The sequence below is a fragment of the Saimiri boliviensis genome, chromosome 9 (genome assembly GCF_048565385.1).
Source record: "Saimiri boliviensis isolate mSaiBol1 chromosome 9, mSaiBol1.pri, whole genome shotgun sequence".
In the NCBI taxonomy this organism is placed as follows: domain Eukaryota; kingdom Metazoa; phylum Chordata; class Mammalia; order Primates; family Cebidae; genus Saimiri; species Saimiri boliviensis.
In genome coordinates this window covers 88719860-88736436 of record NC_133457.1, presented here as the reverse complement: position 1 = coordinate 88736436, position 16577 = coordinate 88719860, and the positions used below count along the sequence as shown (strand labels likewise).

Genomic DNA, 16577 nt, shown 5'->3' with positions numbered 1-16577 from the left:
AATATTAGTGTTAGTTTTCTTGGCCAATGAAAAAAACAAATGTTATTACTTATAGCAATTTAATTGTAAAATAAAAGTATCAATAGATAATACATTGACATAAAGCATATTATCTTTACACGGGTGTATTTTTGCTAAATATTTTTAATTAATAAGATCATACCACTTTATCATTTAGCAGAATTATTCCTTGACAATTTAGATAGCATAAAATAACATAAAAATGGCAAGCATTTTAAATGTAACAGGCAGTGAACAAACCTATTTCTAAAAATAATCTTTAATACAAAGTTGTTATAGCTTTAGTAACTATTTTAAGTACCATTGTTCTATAATTAAATATATGTTTGCTCCAGAAAGAAACCATTTTCTAAAAGAATCATGAAAACAACACTGGTTCTCAGGTTTAACGTTCAACGTGCAATATTAAGCAAAACCAGCTGGTTCAAGAGTGTAGTAAAAATCAGGCCTTGGAAACGTAAGCAAATGGGTATAGGTCATTGCTAATATCTACACATTCAGTAGTGGAGATAATAGGCAGACTTGACTATGAATAATTTTAAAAGATAAGCAGAAAATCTGTAATTTTAATTATTTTTTAAAGTATATGCTATCATTTTCCAAACTTTGTTTTATAGAATCCTATTTTTTAAACTATTCTTATTTTTTTCAAATGATGATGGTGATACTTGTCTTCTAAAATTATAGGTATGTGAAAATTTTAAACCTATATGTTATAGACTGAATATGTTTCCTCTCCAAATTTATATGTTGAAGCCCTGAGCCCTAGTGTGATGGCATTTGGAGATGGGATCTTTGGGCGGTAATTAGGACAAGATTAGGTCATGAGGGTTGGTCCCTTGTAAGGAGATTTGTGCCCTTATATGAAGAGACAGCACAGAGCTCTGAGCTCTCTCTCTCTCTCTCTCTCTCTCTCTCTCTCTCTGTGTGTGTGTGTGTGTGTGTGTGTGTGTGTGTGTGTGCGTGCTTGCACAAAGAAGAGATCATGTGAGCACACAGGCAGAAAGGCAGCAGCCTGCAACCTATGGGGAGAGCCCTCACCAGAAACCATCCACACCAGGACCCTGAACCCAGACTTCCCACCTCCAGAGTTGTGAGAAAATAAAATTCTGTTGTTTAAGCAACCCAGTCTGTGGTAGTTTGTTATGGCATCCTAAACTGACTGGGATATCATAGTATTATAATTATTGCTATTTGAGAATTCATCTTTAAGGAATCCTACTACAAACTCTAAAATGCAATGAAATAGTACAAAAGATTATCTGGTATATGAATTTCCAGTGTTTACCAACTAGTTTGTATTTTATCTATTCATTTGTGAGCCTGTGTTTTGTTACACATTTTGTTGTAAACTCCTACATAGTTAATAATCTATACTTATTTACGTTAAATATAAGATCTAATGTTTCTGTTAGATTGTTTTTCACTCTCTGTTTTAATTCAAGCATGCATTATATTTCATGAGATTTCATTGGTAACTTCTGAGCCACTCCTGGGGGAAAAGCCCTAGGCTCCAGATGAAAAGATGACTTTTTTCCCACCCCGTGAATTGCTTAATACTTTACATTTCATTGTTGCTTAATATTTGGACCCTACCTATTTTATAATGCAGCTTTCTTTTTCCAGATTTCTAATTGCCTTTCTTCTCTTTTTTCCATTTATTGTGAGACTTCAGAACATCATCAAGTTCTTCAAACTTTTCAATTCTTTGATCTAACCTATTAGGTCACCTTATTCTCCCCCTGGAGATAACCCCTGGAGCCCTCTGCCTTCCTGCTCCATTCGTTGTGGCTACTCACAAGACGTAATGTCTGTCTTCAGCTTTGAGTTTGCTCTTTTTTTAAATTGCATTTTAGGTTTGGGGGCTCATGTGAAGAACATGCAAGATTGTTGCATAGGTACACTCGTGGCAGTATGATTTGCTGCCTTCTTCCCTATCACCTATATCTGGCATTTCTCCCCATGCTATCTCTTCCCAACTCCCCACCCCCTGCTGTCCCTCCCCTATTTCCCTCCACAGACCCCAGTGTGTAGTGCTCCCCTCCCTGTGTCCATGTGTTTTCATTGTTAAACACCGTTCTATGAGTGAGAACATGCAGTGTTTGATTTTCTGCTCTTGTGTCAGTTTGCTGAGAATGATGGTTTTATTCTTTCTGAGTTGAGTATCTTGTAGTCTGAGTATGCCCTCGTTTGGTGTATATTCTCATTGTTTGAAGTATATTCCTTTGTAACTTTCTTAAAAAGAATCCAAGGGAGGTAAACTTACAGACTACCTAAATAGCTTCTCTGGTGTGTGCATGATAATTGGATTGAGTATAATAATCTAGGTGGAAAAACCATTTGCCTGAGAACTTAAAGACATCAGTCCATTGCCTTCTAGTATCCATTGCTAACGCAAAGACTGACACCAGTTTGATTTGAATTCTTTTATAAGTAAGCAGTTTTATGTTTATTTTCTCTCTTATACACAGTATTTTTCTGAAATTTTATAAGGAATGTGATAAGTTGTGATTTGTTTTCTCATTCTAATGACTTACATCACCAGCTTTCAGAAATTATTGGTCTTTAATAACTTCCTCCAGGCCTCTTTCTTTTACTTTTCTATCTGAAACTACTATCAGTAGGATACTGGACATTTTAAAGTGGTCTTCATGTACATTCATGTAATAATCTTTTCTTTCTACTTATCTTACTGTTCTCATTGTTTTACCTTTTGGGAAATGTCATTGACTTTATTGCTCAGCCATTCAGTCATTTCAGCAATCACGTTTTTAATCCTTGAGAGCCCCTTTTTATGCTTGATTTTCTCTATATTAAAAAAGTCAGAAGTCATTTTTCTAATCATTGGGAACTCTTCTTTATGCTCTACCTTTCTTTTCATGGCAGACTCTTCCTATTTATATATATTTTCAACTTCTTTGAGTCTATCATTTGGATTTTTAAAAGTTTTTTTTCTTATTTTATCTCTTTTTCCTGGGATCAACTTTTCTATAGATTCATCTTGATTTTTTTTATGTTTTGGTGTTTCTGATATGCCTAGTGATGCTAAATTTTCCATTTATATTTAGGGAAGAAAGATTGAGGAGCTGTGCTGTTTTGTAAATTAGTTTTGTTCTTGCCAAGTCCTTGCCTGCAGTGGAAATTCTTTCTTGGAAGTTCATGTGCGAAAAGGCAGGAAATGTCAACTAAGAGGCAATTAGACTGTGAGCTCCTCAAGTGTCGGGAAGAGGACAGCATCATGTCATATTGGAAATGCCACCCACCCATATTTGGTCCCAGCCATTCATTCATTTCTTTAGACAGGATCAGCTACTTTCTTACTGAGAAGTCCATGCCAAGTGTCCACTGTTGCAAACAAAGTGGGGTGGGAGCACGTTTTCTGGCAGGCACGATAGCTTCCCACATTGATCTACGGTCAGTCCCCTTTCATTTAGTCTTCATTACCCCCTCTGCCATCCTTGCAGACTGTATACCTACAGCCTCTCAAGCATTCCATTACATAATCTACCCCTAGCTCCTCCAGGATTTCCTGAAAGCCTATCTTGAGGTATAGTTTTCTTTATGTTTTCCTGCTATTAACAGGCTTTCAAAAGTTTCTTAAAATGTATCTGCTGTTTCCGCACCTCATACTCCTTTGCTTTGCCGTCATTGGTGTATACATATTTTTATTTCTGTACTTTAATTTCAATGAGGTCTTGGCTTTAATGAGAGGGTTCATGTTTACTCCATCCATCATTTTAAACCAGAAGCCCAATACACTTTCATTTCAAACATATATAAATGGTTCTCTAAAGATAGGGCCTTAACACACTACCATAGAACGTTCTGTGATAATAAAAATGTTCCAGATCTCTGCAGTTCCATCATACAGAACCACTACTCGTGTAGCCATTGAGCAACTGAAATGTGGCAGTGTGACTAAGAGACTGGAATTTTGCCTTTATTTCATTTTCATTAACTTACACAGCCACATATGGCTAGTAGCTACCATATTGCACAGCTCACCTTTAATGTTTCCATGAGCTGACCTGTCCTAAGAGACATAACATGGTATTTATTTTTAAAATCTAGGTGTCATCATAAATAACCTTGTAAATAGTATAAAATTATATTCAGAATTGGTGTGATTTGCTCTGGTTATCTAGTTATGTACATGATACTAAACTTCAAGTCAAATGTAAAAAAAACACTTAAAAAACATAGACAGTGGTATTTTTGAACTTCATAACTGAGCATATGTTAGTTCTCCAGTTTATATTCCTATGTCTTCCACTATGTAGCTACATCTTGCATCATGAGAAATCAAATATTATCAATAAACAAATCCCGTAAAGGAGGAAGAAGTGATTCACTGCTTAGGCTAAGTCACTCGACCACCTGGACCTAAATCCCACATCTGCTGTCTGCTTTCTGTATAAGTGGCAAGTTACTTAACTTCTCTGTGCATCATTGTCCTAAACCAGAAAACGAGGATGCTGATCCACATGTGATTAGCTTGTGGATTAAATGAGTTGAATGTGCGTTTAGAAAGTGCCTGACACATGTGGAACACTCAGACAAATATTAATGATTATTACTATTTTCCTCTGATGGTGCAGGGAGTATAAACTAAGAAGATGAGTAGGTGGAGAAAGATTTGTTTGCAGGATGCGTTTGGCAAATCTATTTGAGTTCTGTTTATAACAGTTTCATCCTAGTCAGGATTACAATAATAAAGTGCCTCCCATTTGAATTAAATGCTTCTTAAGTAACAGTCTGTTTTCCACCATCATTTCAAGTGGTTTTTCATATTCTGTAGGTAGTACTGGGAATATAGGGAGCATGACAGAATTATTTACTCAGAGGATAGGATTGTGAGTTTCTAGAGAAGCAAAGACAATAAGGGTAATTTATAACCGGATATAAGCCCCTTTTATTAGCTGCTTATTCAGCCTTGTCCACAGTTTTACATTTTATTTTAACACAGAGAGAAAAGCAATTTTGCCTTAATGAAAGGGTCAAAATATAACCACTTAGCAAAATGTTTATGAATCTTGGATATTTTTATTACTTCTTAGACTTTTAGAGTGTGGTGTTCCATATTTGTGAACTTGCCATTAAGTTCATTAAATGAGAAACACAGTCGTCAATGGGCAGTGGCACTGTTTGCTATCCTATTAATATTTTATTTCCATATTTAATTTAAAATACCCAAGTGAAATGCCAGTACTCAAGATTGGAGCTCAAACTTCAAACCCTTGGAACTTTTGGCCTAGACTCTGTTCTGATTTAGGGGAGTGTAATAACTAAATCCCAGACACATGACAGCAATTTTAAAAATATTAAGCGAATATTTTTTAGAGTACCTTGAACAATATATACAGGCATACCTGGTTTTATTGCACTTTGCTTTATAGCAATTTTCAGATACTGAGTTTTCTAGAAATTGAAGGTTTGTGGCAACCCTGCATTAAGCAAATGTATCAGCACTATTTTTCTGACAGCACATGCTCACTTCGTATACCTGTGTCACAGTTTGGTAATTCTCATTCTATTTCAAACTTTTTCGTAATTGTTACATCTGTTATGGTTGATCTGTGATCGGTAATCTTTGATGTTACTATTGTAATTGTTTGGGGGTGCCATGAACCATCACATTTAAAACGGGGAACTTAATTCATGAATGTGTGTGTTCTGACTGCTCCACTCACTGGCCATTCACCCATATCTCTCCTTCTCCTCAGGCCTCCCTATTCCCCGAGAAACAACAATATTGAAGTCAGGCCAATTAATAACTCTAAAATGGTATCTAAGCTCTCAAGGAAGAGTCACATACCTCTCATTTTAAATCAAAAAGCGGAAATGATTAAGCTTAGTGAGGAAGGTATGTCAGAAGCCAAGCTAGAACAAAAAAAAAGGTAGGCTCCTTGTGCCAAACAGCTAGGTTGTGAATGCAAAGAAAAAGTTCTTAAAGGAAATTAAAGTTGCTACTTTAGTGAACACAGGAATGACAAGAAAGCAAAGCAGCCTTATTGCTGATAGAGAAAGTCTGAGTGTTCTGGATAGATGGTGAAACCAGTCACCACACTCCCTTAAACCAAAGCCTAACCCAGAGCAACACCCGACCTCTCTTCAACTCTATAAAGGCTGAGAAAGGTGAGGAAGCTGCAGAAAAAAAATCTTGAAGCTAGCAGAGGTTGGTTACTGAGGCTTAAAGAAAGGAGCCATCTCCATAACATGGAAGTGAAGATGAAGCAGCTGAGTGCTGATGGAAAAGCTGCCGCAAGTTATCCAGGATATCTAGCTAGGAAAATTGATGGAGGTGGCTACATCGAACAACATATTTTTAATGTAGATGAAACAGGCTGTATGGCATCTTCTTCCAAACAAGCCTTCCTCATATTGAAAGAAGGTGCCATCTAGGACTTTAATAGCTAGAGAGGAGAAGTCAACACATGGCTTCAAAGCCACAAAAGACAGGCTGACTCTCTTGTTACAGGCTAAGGCAGCTGGTGACTTTAACCTGAAGGCAATGCTCTTTTACCATTTCAAAAATCCTAGGGCTTTTATACTAAACAGTTATACTATATGTTATAGTATATAATAGTATACTAAATACTATGCTGATTTAGTATAATCCTAGGATTTATACTAAATCTACTCTGTCTGAGCTCTATAAATAAAACAACAAAGTCTGGATGGCAGCACATCTATTTACAGCGTGGTTTGCTAAATATGTTAAGCCCACTGTTGAGACCTACTGCTCCCAAAATAAAAGATTTCTTTCAAAATATCACTGCTCATGGACAGTACACCTAGTGATTCAAGAGCTCTGGTGGAAAAACACAAAAAGATTAGTGGTGTTTTCATGCCTATTAACACAACCTCCATTCCACAGCCCATGGATCAAGGAGTAATTTTGACTTTCAAGTCTTATTATTTAAGAATATATTTCATAAGATTATAGCTGCTATAGTTAGTGATTCCTCTGATGAATCTGAGCAAAATAAGCTGAAAACTTTCTGGAAAGGATTCACCATCCTAGATGCTATTAGGAACATTTGTGATTTATGGGAGGAGATCAAAATATCAACATTAACAGGAATTTGAAAGATGTTGATTCCAACCCTCGTGGATGACTTTGAGTTCAAGACTACAGTGGAGAAAGTCACTGCAGATGTGACAGAAACAGTGAGAGAACTGAATTAGATGTGGAGCCTGAAGTTGTGACTAAATTGCTGCAATTGTGATAAAACTTAAATGGCTGAAGAGTTTCTTCTTATGAATGAACAAATAAAGTGGTTTATTGGGATGAAATCAACTCCTCATGAGGATGCTGTGAACATTGCTGAAATAAAAACAAATAATTTAGAATTTTACAGAAACTTCACAGATAAAGCAGCAGCAATTTGAGAGGATTGACTCCAGTGTTGAAAAAGTTGTATTGTGGGTAAAATGCTTCTCATGGTACAGAGAAATGTTTCCTAAAAGGAAAGGTTAATCAATGCAATAAACTTCATTGTCTTATTTTAAGAAATTACCACAGCCACCCTAAACCTTCAGCAACCAGAACTCCGATCAGTCAGCAGCCAGCAGCATCTAGGAAAGACCCTCCACCAGCAAAAAGACAACTCCCTGAAGGATCAGATGATCATTGGCATTTTTTAGGAGTATGATATTTTCCAATTAAGGTAGTATATGTATTTTCTTATACAAAATAGTCCACAGTATAGTGAAAACGTAACTTTAATATGCACTGGGAAGTCAAAAAATCTATGTGACTTGCTTTATTGGGGTGGTCGGAACTGAATCTGCAGTTATCTCTGAGGTATGCCTGTATATGAAGAGCTAACTAGAGAAAAGTTTCTCAGAAACAAAAAGCTGCAATAGAAGCAAGACAGCCTAACTGAAAAAAATTAAAAGAAAAAGGAAAAAAAAGCTCTAGAAAGCACTCTGCCTTTGCTCAGAAAAGCCATTTGTTCGCTAATACGAGTTCTGATGAAGACCAAATCCTGTCTCAAGCACACGTTTGGAGCTAGAATTGCAGTTCTCCAAGGGCAGTTTAACCACAGTAAGAGATTATATCTTGCATTCCAATTTGCATTCATTAAAATACAATTCTTAAAATGGTGAAATGGTCAGATGTTTGGTAGTGATCTTTCCAGTTGCTCATGATTTCATGTTCCTGCAAACATAACCTGCACTTTTCTGTAAAAGGAAAATGAAAAAAGATGGGTGACTCTCAGTCAATCCATGTGACTTCTTGATGAGGACCTGTGAAATGGAGAAAAGTGGATTTCCCAGAACTGACCCTGCCACCACTCCCTTCAGATCCAGATTGAGCATATGTGTTCCTTGGTGCAATTGTTGTCATAGAGATGGTTCTTGTTTGTTAAATAAATGAACCAAATAGTTACAGAAAACTAGACAATGTAAACTGTACATGTATAAATAAGTTATTTCCCTTTAAATGTCACATGCCCCCATCTCTCCTTCTCTTGGTTTTTGAACTTTCTCTAATTAGAAACTCGTAGTTTTTATCAAGAAGTTCAGTAAGTAAATATTTGGGCTATCTAATAAGTGTAAAATGTCACAAAAAACATTTAGAAACAAGCCAGGAATCCATATGGATGAGAAGAAAAGGGAGGTGGTGGTGATGGTGGTGGTGGTGGTTGTCCTAGTAATGGTGGTGTTGGTGGTGGTGGTGGTTACAGTAGTGGTGGTTGGTGGTGGTTGTTCAGGTAACTGTGGTGTTGATGGTGGTTGTGGTTCTGGTGGTGGTGGCAGTGATGGTGGTGGTGGCGGTCATGGCGGTATTGGGAGTGGTGATAATAGCACTGGTGGTGGTATAAGTGGCAGCAGTTGTCCTTATTATGGAGTTGGTGATGGAGATTGTGGTTATGGTGGTGATGGTGGTGGTGGTGGTGGTGGTGGTAGCAGTGGTCCTAGCTAAAGTGATAACAGAATGAAGTTCTAGAAATCAAAATATTTTTCAACGTAACATGTGATAGTAAATCTAATTCAACTGATTTGCATCATATCTTAAGGGAGAAAGTTATAGAAAATGATACACATTGGAAATCCTAAATTGAAAAGGTGGCTAAAAAATAAAATGACCTCCTTCTTATCTTTGTTCCTTATTTGAAACAATTATGAAATAAGACTAAAATTTTACTCTTCCTTAATGTTTTAAAGCCAGTTCCCCTGGGCCATCTCTATGATTAACTGTCTTAATTTTCTAATTTAATTATACCTTCTCAGTCCCCTCCCTGCCATTACTCTAGGTTATCGCTACAATTATCTCTTTTCTGGGCAACAGCAGTTTCTAAATGTCTTCCCTGACCACAATTTTGACACCTCCATCAATTAGGTCCATTGTGCAAAGCATGATTTCTCTAAAATGCTTAACTGATGAGGTTGCTTCTCTAATTGAGACACTTCAGTAGTTCTCAGCCACTTTGAAGTCCAAATTCTCTAAATGGCTTGTTTTTCATTAAGCATAATTGCTTTATTCTGCCAATACTTCGGTCTGAAATAGAGTTTACTGGCTTGATATCATGGCAAAAAACTCAAGCATCAACTTTCATTTTGAAAAGTGTTTTCTAACCCACTCTTATATAATTGTCCATATTCTTGTTTGAGCCACACCCTTACATTGCATGGATTTCTATATAACATTTTATTGGACACAAAATGCTTGTTTTCTACAAAATACACTGTCTTTTTATCCAAGGATCTGAAATTATTTTATTTTTTAAAAAAATATTGGCACACACTAAGTATGATGTTTATGGATTGAATGAGTGAGGGAGTGAATAAGAGAATGGATGAATGAATAAATAAATGAACAGCACAGAACCTTCTGGTTAATACTATTTAGTCCCCACAGTTGAATGCTGCCACAGTAAGTAGCACTAATAATCATGGATGACAACATGGATGCAAGTAAAGGAAGTGAAACCATTGTTTAAAGGTGTCTGTAAAAAGCTAACTTCCTACTTCATGAGAGTTTAGCTCTGCTTCAGAATATTTAAGAATGAAGAGATATGTATTCACTAACATGAAAAGAGAGAATTGAGAATTGGAATCTCTCTCGATATCCATGTTAATTTTTCCTTATTTTCCTTTAAGAATATTATGACCATATCCACAAAGGATCATAAAATTGGTGTGAATTCAAGTGGAGAAATAAACGAACCTCTCAAAATGCCCTTTGCAACAATTGGCAGTGATGTCAGTCTTCTCAGCCATTTGATATCTTCCCAGTTGATAGATGGGTCTATTGCTTTAGCCACATATGCAGCAAGTCCACTGTCGTCTCCAAAATTTTCCTCAGGAGAAAATGATAAAGCACTGCTTTCAAAATTTTTCATCCTAAAATGAGAGATGCATAAAATGAGAAACTTGCCAAAGTTAGAAATATCTTTCCAATTATTCATTCAATGAAAAAAGTTACCCTTTTCAAATCAATTGGCTGTTCACTCCTCATTCATCTATAAGTCAATTTCATACATATTTTCCATATTTTGATGTAGGACTGTAGACTAAATGTGACACTCTAGTGGTCTTAATCAGTGACCGAAAGTTTATTTTATACCTTAGCCTGTGTTTATACAAACAATTACGTTTCAAGAAAAAAGAAGTGTCCGTATTCAAACATCTCCTTTTTAAGACAGTTTATGTATATAGACAATAGAGTTGACACTGTTTTCAGCCAGCAATGCAAATTAATCATAATTTTAAAAACATTTTTATGGTGCTTTATAATTTACAAAGAGTTTCATATGCCAAAGTTATCACAATTTTTTCTTTAAAGGACTCTTAGAAAGTAAAACTGATACTCTGTGATTCCCATAGAAAATAAAAACAGAGGTACACAACGAATTGTCTCAAATATAAAACTAGCTAATAGTATTTGGGCACCATTCTAGGTCTCTTGACTTGGTTCCTAATTCTGTTCTCTTTGCTCAGATCTCAGTTTCTTCCTGGCTTTGGTACCTGACCTCAGGAAACCTCACAATGCCCTTGTAGAAATTCTAGAAGAGGTTGGAACTGCAGTTAGCAGGTGTTAACACTAGTGTCTGTTGACCCTGTAGACTCCTTCCTGCCCTGCTATTGTGGTAGTGGTGGTTGTGGGCATGGGAGAAGTGGGAAGTGTTTCTCAGCAGATGAGCTGTCACCTCTTGCCTTTCCCTCCGCCTTTCAGTTGTTCTCTCTGAACCTCTCTGCTGACTCAAACTTCTCTCATCTTCCAGACAAGTTTGACAAGATCATGAGCTTTTCAGTTATCCATACCTTCATTTCTCTGCCAGTGGTTTTGTTCTTGCTCCTGGGCCTGAGTCACCACCCACACATCAGACTGGAAGCATTACGGATGTTGAAGTGTAAATACCCCAGCTCCCTCACCCCTAAGTAGACTACCTCTGAGATAAATTCTGCCTAAGCTCCCAGAATTTTCCAGCAGGGTTAAGCTTAAGTTGCCCACAGCTGTAGCTGTCCTGGTAATATGCCCTTTGTTGAATGCCTTCCCTCCTTTGCCTCAGTTTCCTACTCCTTTAACAGTATTCTCTTTACCTTCCAAATGAACTAATTGCACTTAAATCACAGGCTCACAGCCAGCTTCTAGGAGAACCCAAACCGAGACATAGTACCACTGAGTTGCTTCCTTCCCGTGTGCCTATTTTCACTGACCCAGCTTAGCCCAGTATTTCTCTAACTCACTTCTAAGAATCTGCAGCTGGCTTCCCCTATGCCTGAGGTCCTTTCTTTTGGCCTAATATCCTGACTAGATTTTGGCAGTTCCCTACACTAGGAGCAACATCTTTTCAGCCTGCACGTCTGACTGCTAGATAGATGGATGACTTCAGGGTACACAATAGAATCATTCCTGTGACTTATCTGCCCACAGCCCCAAATCCAGTTGCAAACTTCTCCTGAAAGGCTGTTTTTGACAGTAACTGTGACTTTGACAGTGACAGTGACAGTGACTGGACTCACCTTGCTTTTCTGTATACTGTTAATTCTCCTGCCAGTCATCTCCTTTTTTGGTAAAAGTATAGTTGTATGTATATTGATCTCTGGTTTAGTCCCTTCTCTTTCTTTCCCTCCACTAGTTCTGTCATTAAGTATAGAAAAGATTATGGAGCCATATAAAAATGTATATACCATACTAGAAGAACCTAGGCACACTATTCTAAAATTATTTTTAACAGTCATGACTTTCTTTAAGAAAAAACTGTGATTTTTTTTTACACTTTAGTGTATTTTAGCTAACATAACTAGTTATGTAGCTTGGGTGGCATATATTATCATAAAGACGTGAACATTGATATTTCATATAACACAGTTCATATCCCATATAACTCAATTCATATCCCATATAACTCAATCCAAGCTGTTGACAAAGCTTTCTCAATAAGGATTTAAATAGTTAGTCCTATAGTTTCATGGACTCAGATGGCCATAAAAGATCATAGAAAATTTCAGTGAGTCACATGGATGCCCATCTAGTGGTTGGCCTTTGGTGGGGATTTTAGCTGAAATGCCTGGACTTTGTGTTTATTTAAGTCAAACCACTTACGCTTGTACATTATCTCATAGTCCTTCGTCCTCTCTGTCACCCTAATTTGAATAAAGCTAACTTCTGGTCAATAAACATATCCTTACCATGAAGACTTATTTCATTACTTACAAATGATTAAATTATAATAAATTCCAAACTTTTAAATAATATTGTTAATAAGAAAAAGTCCAATCTGTCTATCCCATAGCAAGACCAGGAAAAGAAAAAGAAAAACATCTGTATGTGTATATACTCTGCATGGCACCCCACCCCCATCCCAAACAAGCTCCAGGGTTTCAGCAGGGGTGGGGTGAAAGGGTGAAATGGATAGGAAAAAACAGAAACATGGATAAAATTATATAAATAACTGTTGTTATTCTTGGATGGTGAAATGCGGATCAACACTTGAATGAATGTTGCCTTACAGAAGTTTCAGTGCACAATGAAGCCTTGTTGTTAGTCTGAAACTTTGTTCAAAGCCAGAAGCCAAGAAAAAGTTTTCAGATATCTTGACAGAGACTCACGATGGAGTGTTTTACCAAGGGCTCTGAAAGAAATCTCCATGAATGCTATTTTTATTCGGATTATGACATATATATAAAAAAAACACTTAAAGTGGCTTCTGATAACTAAAGTATTTCATTTCATAAGGAGAAAAAGGGGAGAGATCAAAATAATAACATGATTACTTAGGGCTTAATTCTGCAAATCCTGATCTGTTTAATGACGCAAAGGTAAGAAACAAGACTTCTTCTTTGTAAAGTACTCATTATCTCTTGAGTGGCCCTCAAATATACATTTTAATATAGAAGGTGTTTCAGCTGTTAGTAATTTAGCATCATAAAAAACAGTAACAACTGCTAATGTAAGTTAAACATTGTTAACCAACAGTAACACTAATTATCATGAATATTGAGTAATACATAATATTATCTGTTGTAGGTATTGATAATGTAGCATTAAAGATAAAGGCACATAATTTTGTCTTGGGAAATGAAAAAATAAAATGACCAATAAAACCTACAGTATTAACATAATGTGAAAAGAAAGAGATGGAAAGAGGGGCTCTCATAAATACAGACATTGATACATGGGCCTCCAGACTTTGATTCTGCGGTTCGGAAAACGCTTGTGTTGAGAACACAGCCTGGTAATTTCTTCCTCAATGTGGCTGCTAGAAGAAGCGTTCAGGGAATGAATTTTGAGTTCTAATCCTGGTTCAGCCTCTTACTAGTTTTGTTACATTGGGAAAATCTTATATGTTCTAGTATGTTTTATTGATTGATTCAACAATCACTTATTGAGCATCTACTACATGCCAATGTTTTCAATGTTTAGGATGTATCGATAAATAAAATAGTCAAGAACCCCTGCCCATGATAAGCATAATCAATAAGTAAATTAGAAAGTGTATCAGAACATAAACACTATACAAAATCAAGAAAAAAAGTAGATCAGATTAAGAGGGATAAGAGTTGGCAGAGACTCAAAATGAAACTTTAAGTATGCTAACCAGTGTTGGCAAAATTGAGACGCTACCTTGAGGAGGAAATTAGTAGAACTGTGTTTGTGGTTATTTGTTACAACATCAATAAGAATAGCATGAAGGCATTAGATTACAGTTCCAAACGTCAGAAATCTAAAATGTGTCTCACTGGACTAAACCTCAAGATATTAACAGGGCTGCATTTCTTCTGGAGAATCTAAGGGAAGCCCTATTCCTTTGTCTTTTCCAGCTTCTAAATACTCCCTGCTTTCTCTGGCTCCTGACATCACTCCAATCTCTACGTCTGTCATGTCATCTCTTTCTTTGACTCTGACGCTCTTGCTTCCCTCTTATAGGAACCCTTTTAATCACATCAAGCCTACTGCGATAAAACAGGAGAATCTTCCCATCTCAAGCCCCTTCAGTTAATCACCTCTGCAAAGTCCGTTTTGCCACATAAAGTAACAGGTTCCAGGGATTTGTTCATGGACATCTTTGTCCTGCCGTACTTACCGATGTGAACAATTTCCTAACCAAGGAATTTAGAGGCTATTGTGCCATGAACCAAGTCCTTCACTGATCTCTCTTTTCCCTGGCCCTCCCCTACCCTGTTATGCTGCTCATATTTGCATCTCTACCATCAATTTTTATTGTGGTTTCCCAGTATAGAGACTTGTACATCCATTCCTAATGTCAAGGCTCAATGGAAGTGAGGATATTAGTCATGTGTTGATTCTGGACATGAATGCTACAGACAGAGGGAACAGCCAGTGCAAAGGCTCCAAGGTTCCAGCATGCCTGGCATATTGAAAGAACAGCAGGAAAGCCAGAGTGGAAGACGAGGTGAGGATGTGAGTGCTAGGCAGTGACACAGAGGTCACAGAGACCTATTCACATTGAGTCTAGCAGGCCACTTTAATCATGAGAGACCTAAGAAGACAGTGGCAGGCCCATCTGTTTTAATCTGATATATTCTGGCTACTGTGATCAATAAATCACTTCTGGGCTTAAGAAAACATGATGCTGGGCAAATCATAGAAAAGGTAAGTGTCATGATCTGCCTTGATCTTAGTCAATGACCAGAAATTACTTTTCTTCTCTTTAAACTGCCTTGGCACTGCATTGAAGGGCCAAATCTTAATTCAGGGTAAATAAACCATCTCCGTGGGGATACAGAGAAAGAAAAAGTTCCTGCCCCAAAGCCTCAGGAATCACTACTGAACTGGCTTCATTCCCTGCTTCTTCCAAGAGCAGATAAGAAATCCCTTTACTCCTCTCAGTTTCAGGAACCCCCATGCCATTAATAATGTATACGCATACATCTGTTTTGCATATGGACCAAGCAGAGACTACCAAACCTCTGAACTCCTGCTGGGTCCAGATGCCAAGATCGATCGGGACCCTCCCCCACACCCAGGCAGAGGAAGCAGCAAGGGCTGGAAAGAGCCATGCTTTACAAAGTCATTCTCCTCTGGATTTCCTGCCTCCCTTGCCTGCCAAACCTCACTTCTCAAAAGCCAGGCTTCACCTTCTATGAGTCAGGTCAGTTGCGGAAAGAAACCGATTTCATATCAGGCTGTAACAGATGAGCTTTTTGGGTGCATGTGGCCTCAGGCGGAAGCCTGGACCTCCCATTAGTGTGCTCTGCCTTTGAGAGCTGAATGTGGGCCACTGAAGAACTGACCAGAAGGCACTGGCCTACACCGAAGTCCGCTAGGACAAACAACGCCAATGTGCACTCTGAGGGGCTGGGGTACAACCCGCTGTGGGGTGTTTCCCGTGTTCCCTATAACCTGGATGTGTTGCTCATTATTTGATCATCTTCAGACCGGAGATGTGACAAGCTAGGGAGCCGCAGCCAGTTCTATGCACACTGACGGCTGAAAAGGGTCTTTGTTTCATGGCCCTTCACGTCATCTGGGAAGGAGCCCAGGAGGAAAAGAAAAGGGAGAAAGCAAATCAACCTTCCCGCCACTCATTGAGTGGCCCCGGCACTGAAGAAGCAAGAGGTACCAGCCAGAATTAACAACTGTGTCATCCCCACCCCGTCTAAATAGATGCCTCTGTGAAACACATTGTGCTGTCTAGAGCAAGAAAGTGTGTCTTAAGTTCAAAACAAAACAAAACAAAAAACGGTACTGTACTTATTATTGTTGTTACTATTGTTAGCAGTAGTAGTATTAAGAGATGGAGGAAAAGGAAGAACAAATTTCTTTTCAAATGGCCAAGGGGAAATAATGAGGAATGTTTCCTGTAAGAAGTCTCGATAGTGGAAAACTATTTTAGAAAGTCTTTAAAATAAAAGGTAGTCAAAATAGAGAAATAATGTAAATACAGGTTTTATATTGGGGGAATTTGAAGCCATCAGCTTTCTGATGAATTTGGCAAGGAATAAGACTATGTCAGAGGCTTTTGTTTTGTTCTCTTTAAACACAGGGTGTTTGGGTAACCTTGAGTCTGGGATATGTGGAACAGTTTTATTGGCAAGTTCGGCAGGGAAAGCACTTTCTTTTTCTGTCATTGGCCTAC

General features: G+C 37.7%; 1 protein-coding gene across 1 annotated transcript in view; it reads right to left on the bottom strand.

Annotated features, from left to right (window-relative positions):
• HAO1 (hydroxyacid oxidase 1) overlaps positions 1-16577 on the bottom strand; it is a 52492-nt gene that overhangs the window by 10011 nt on the left and 25904 nt on the right. Inside the window, exon 4 of the mRNA XM_003933214.4 lies at positions 10199-10374. Coding sequence (XP_003933263.1) covers positions 10199-10374 — 176 coding nt within the window. The remainder of the gene's footprint in view (positions 1-10198; positions 10375-16577) is intronic.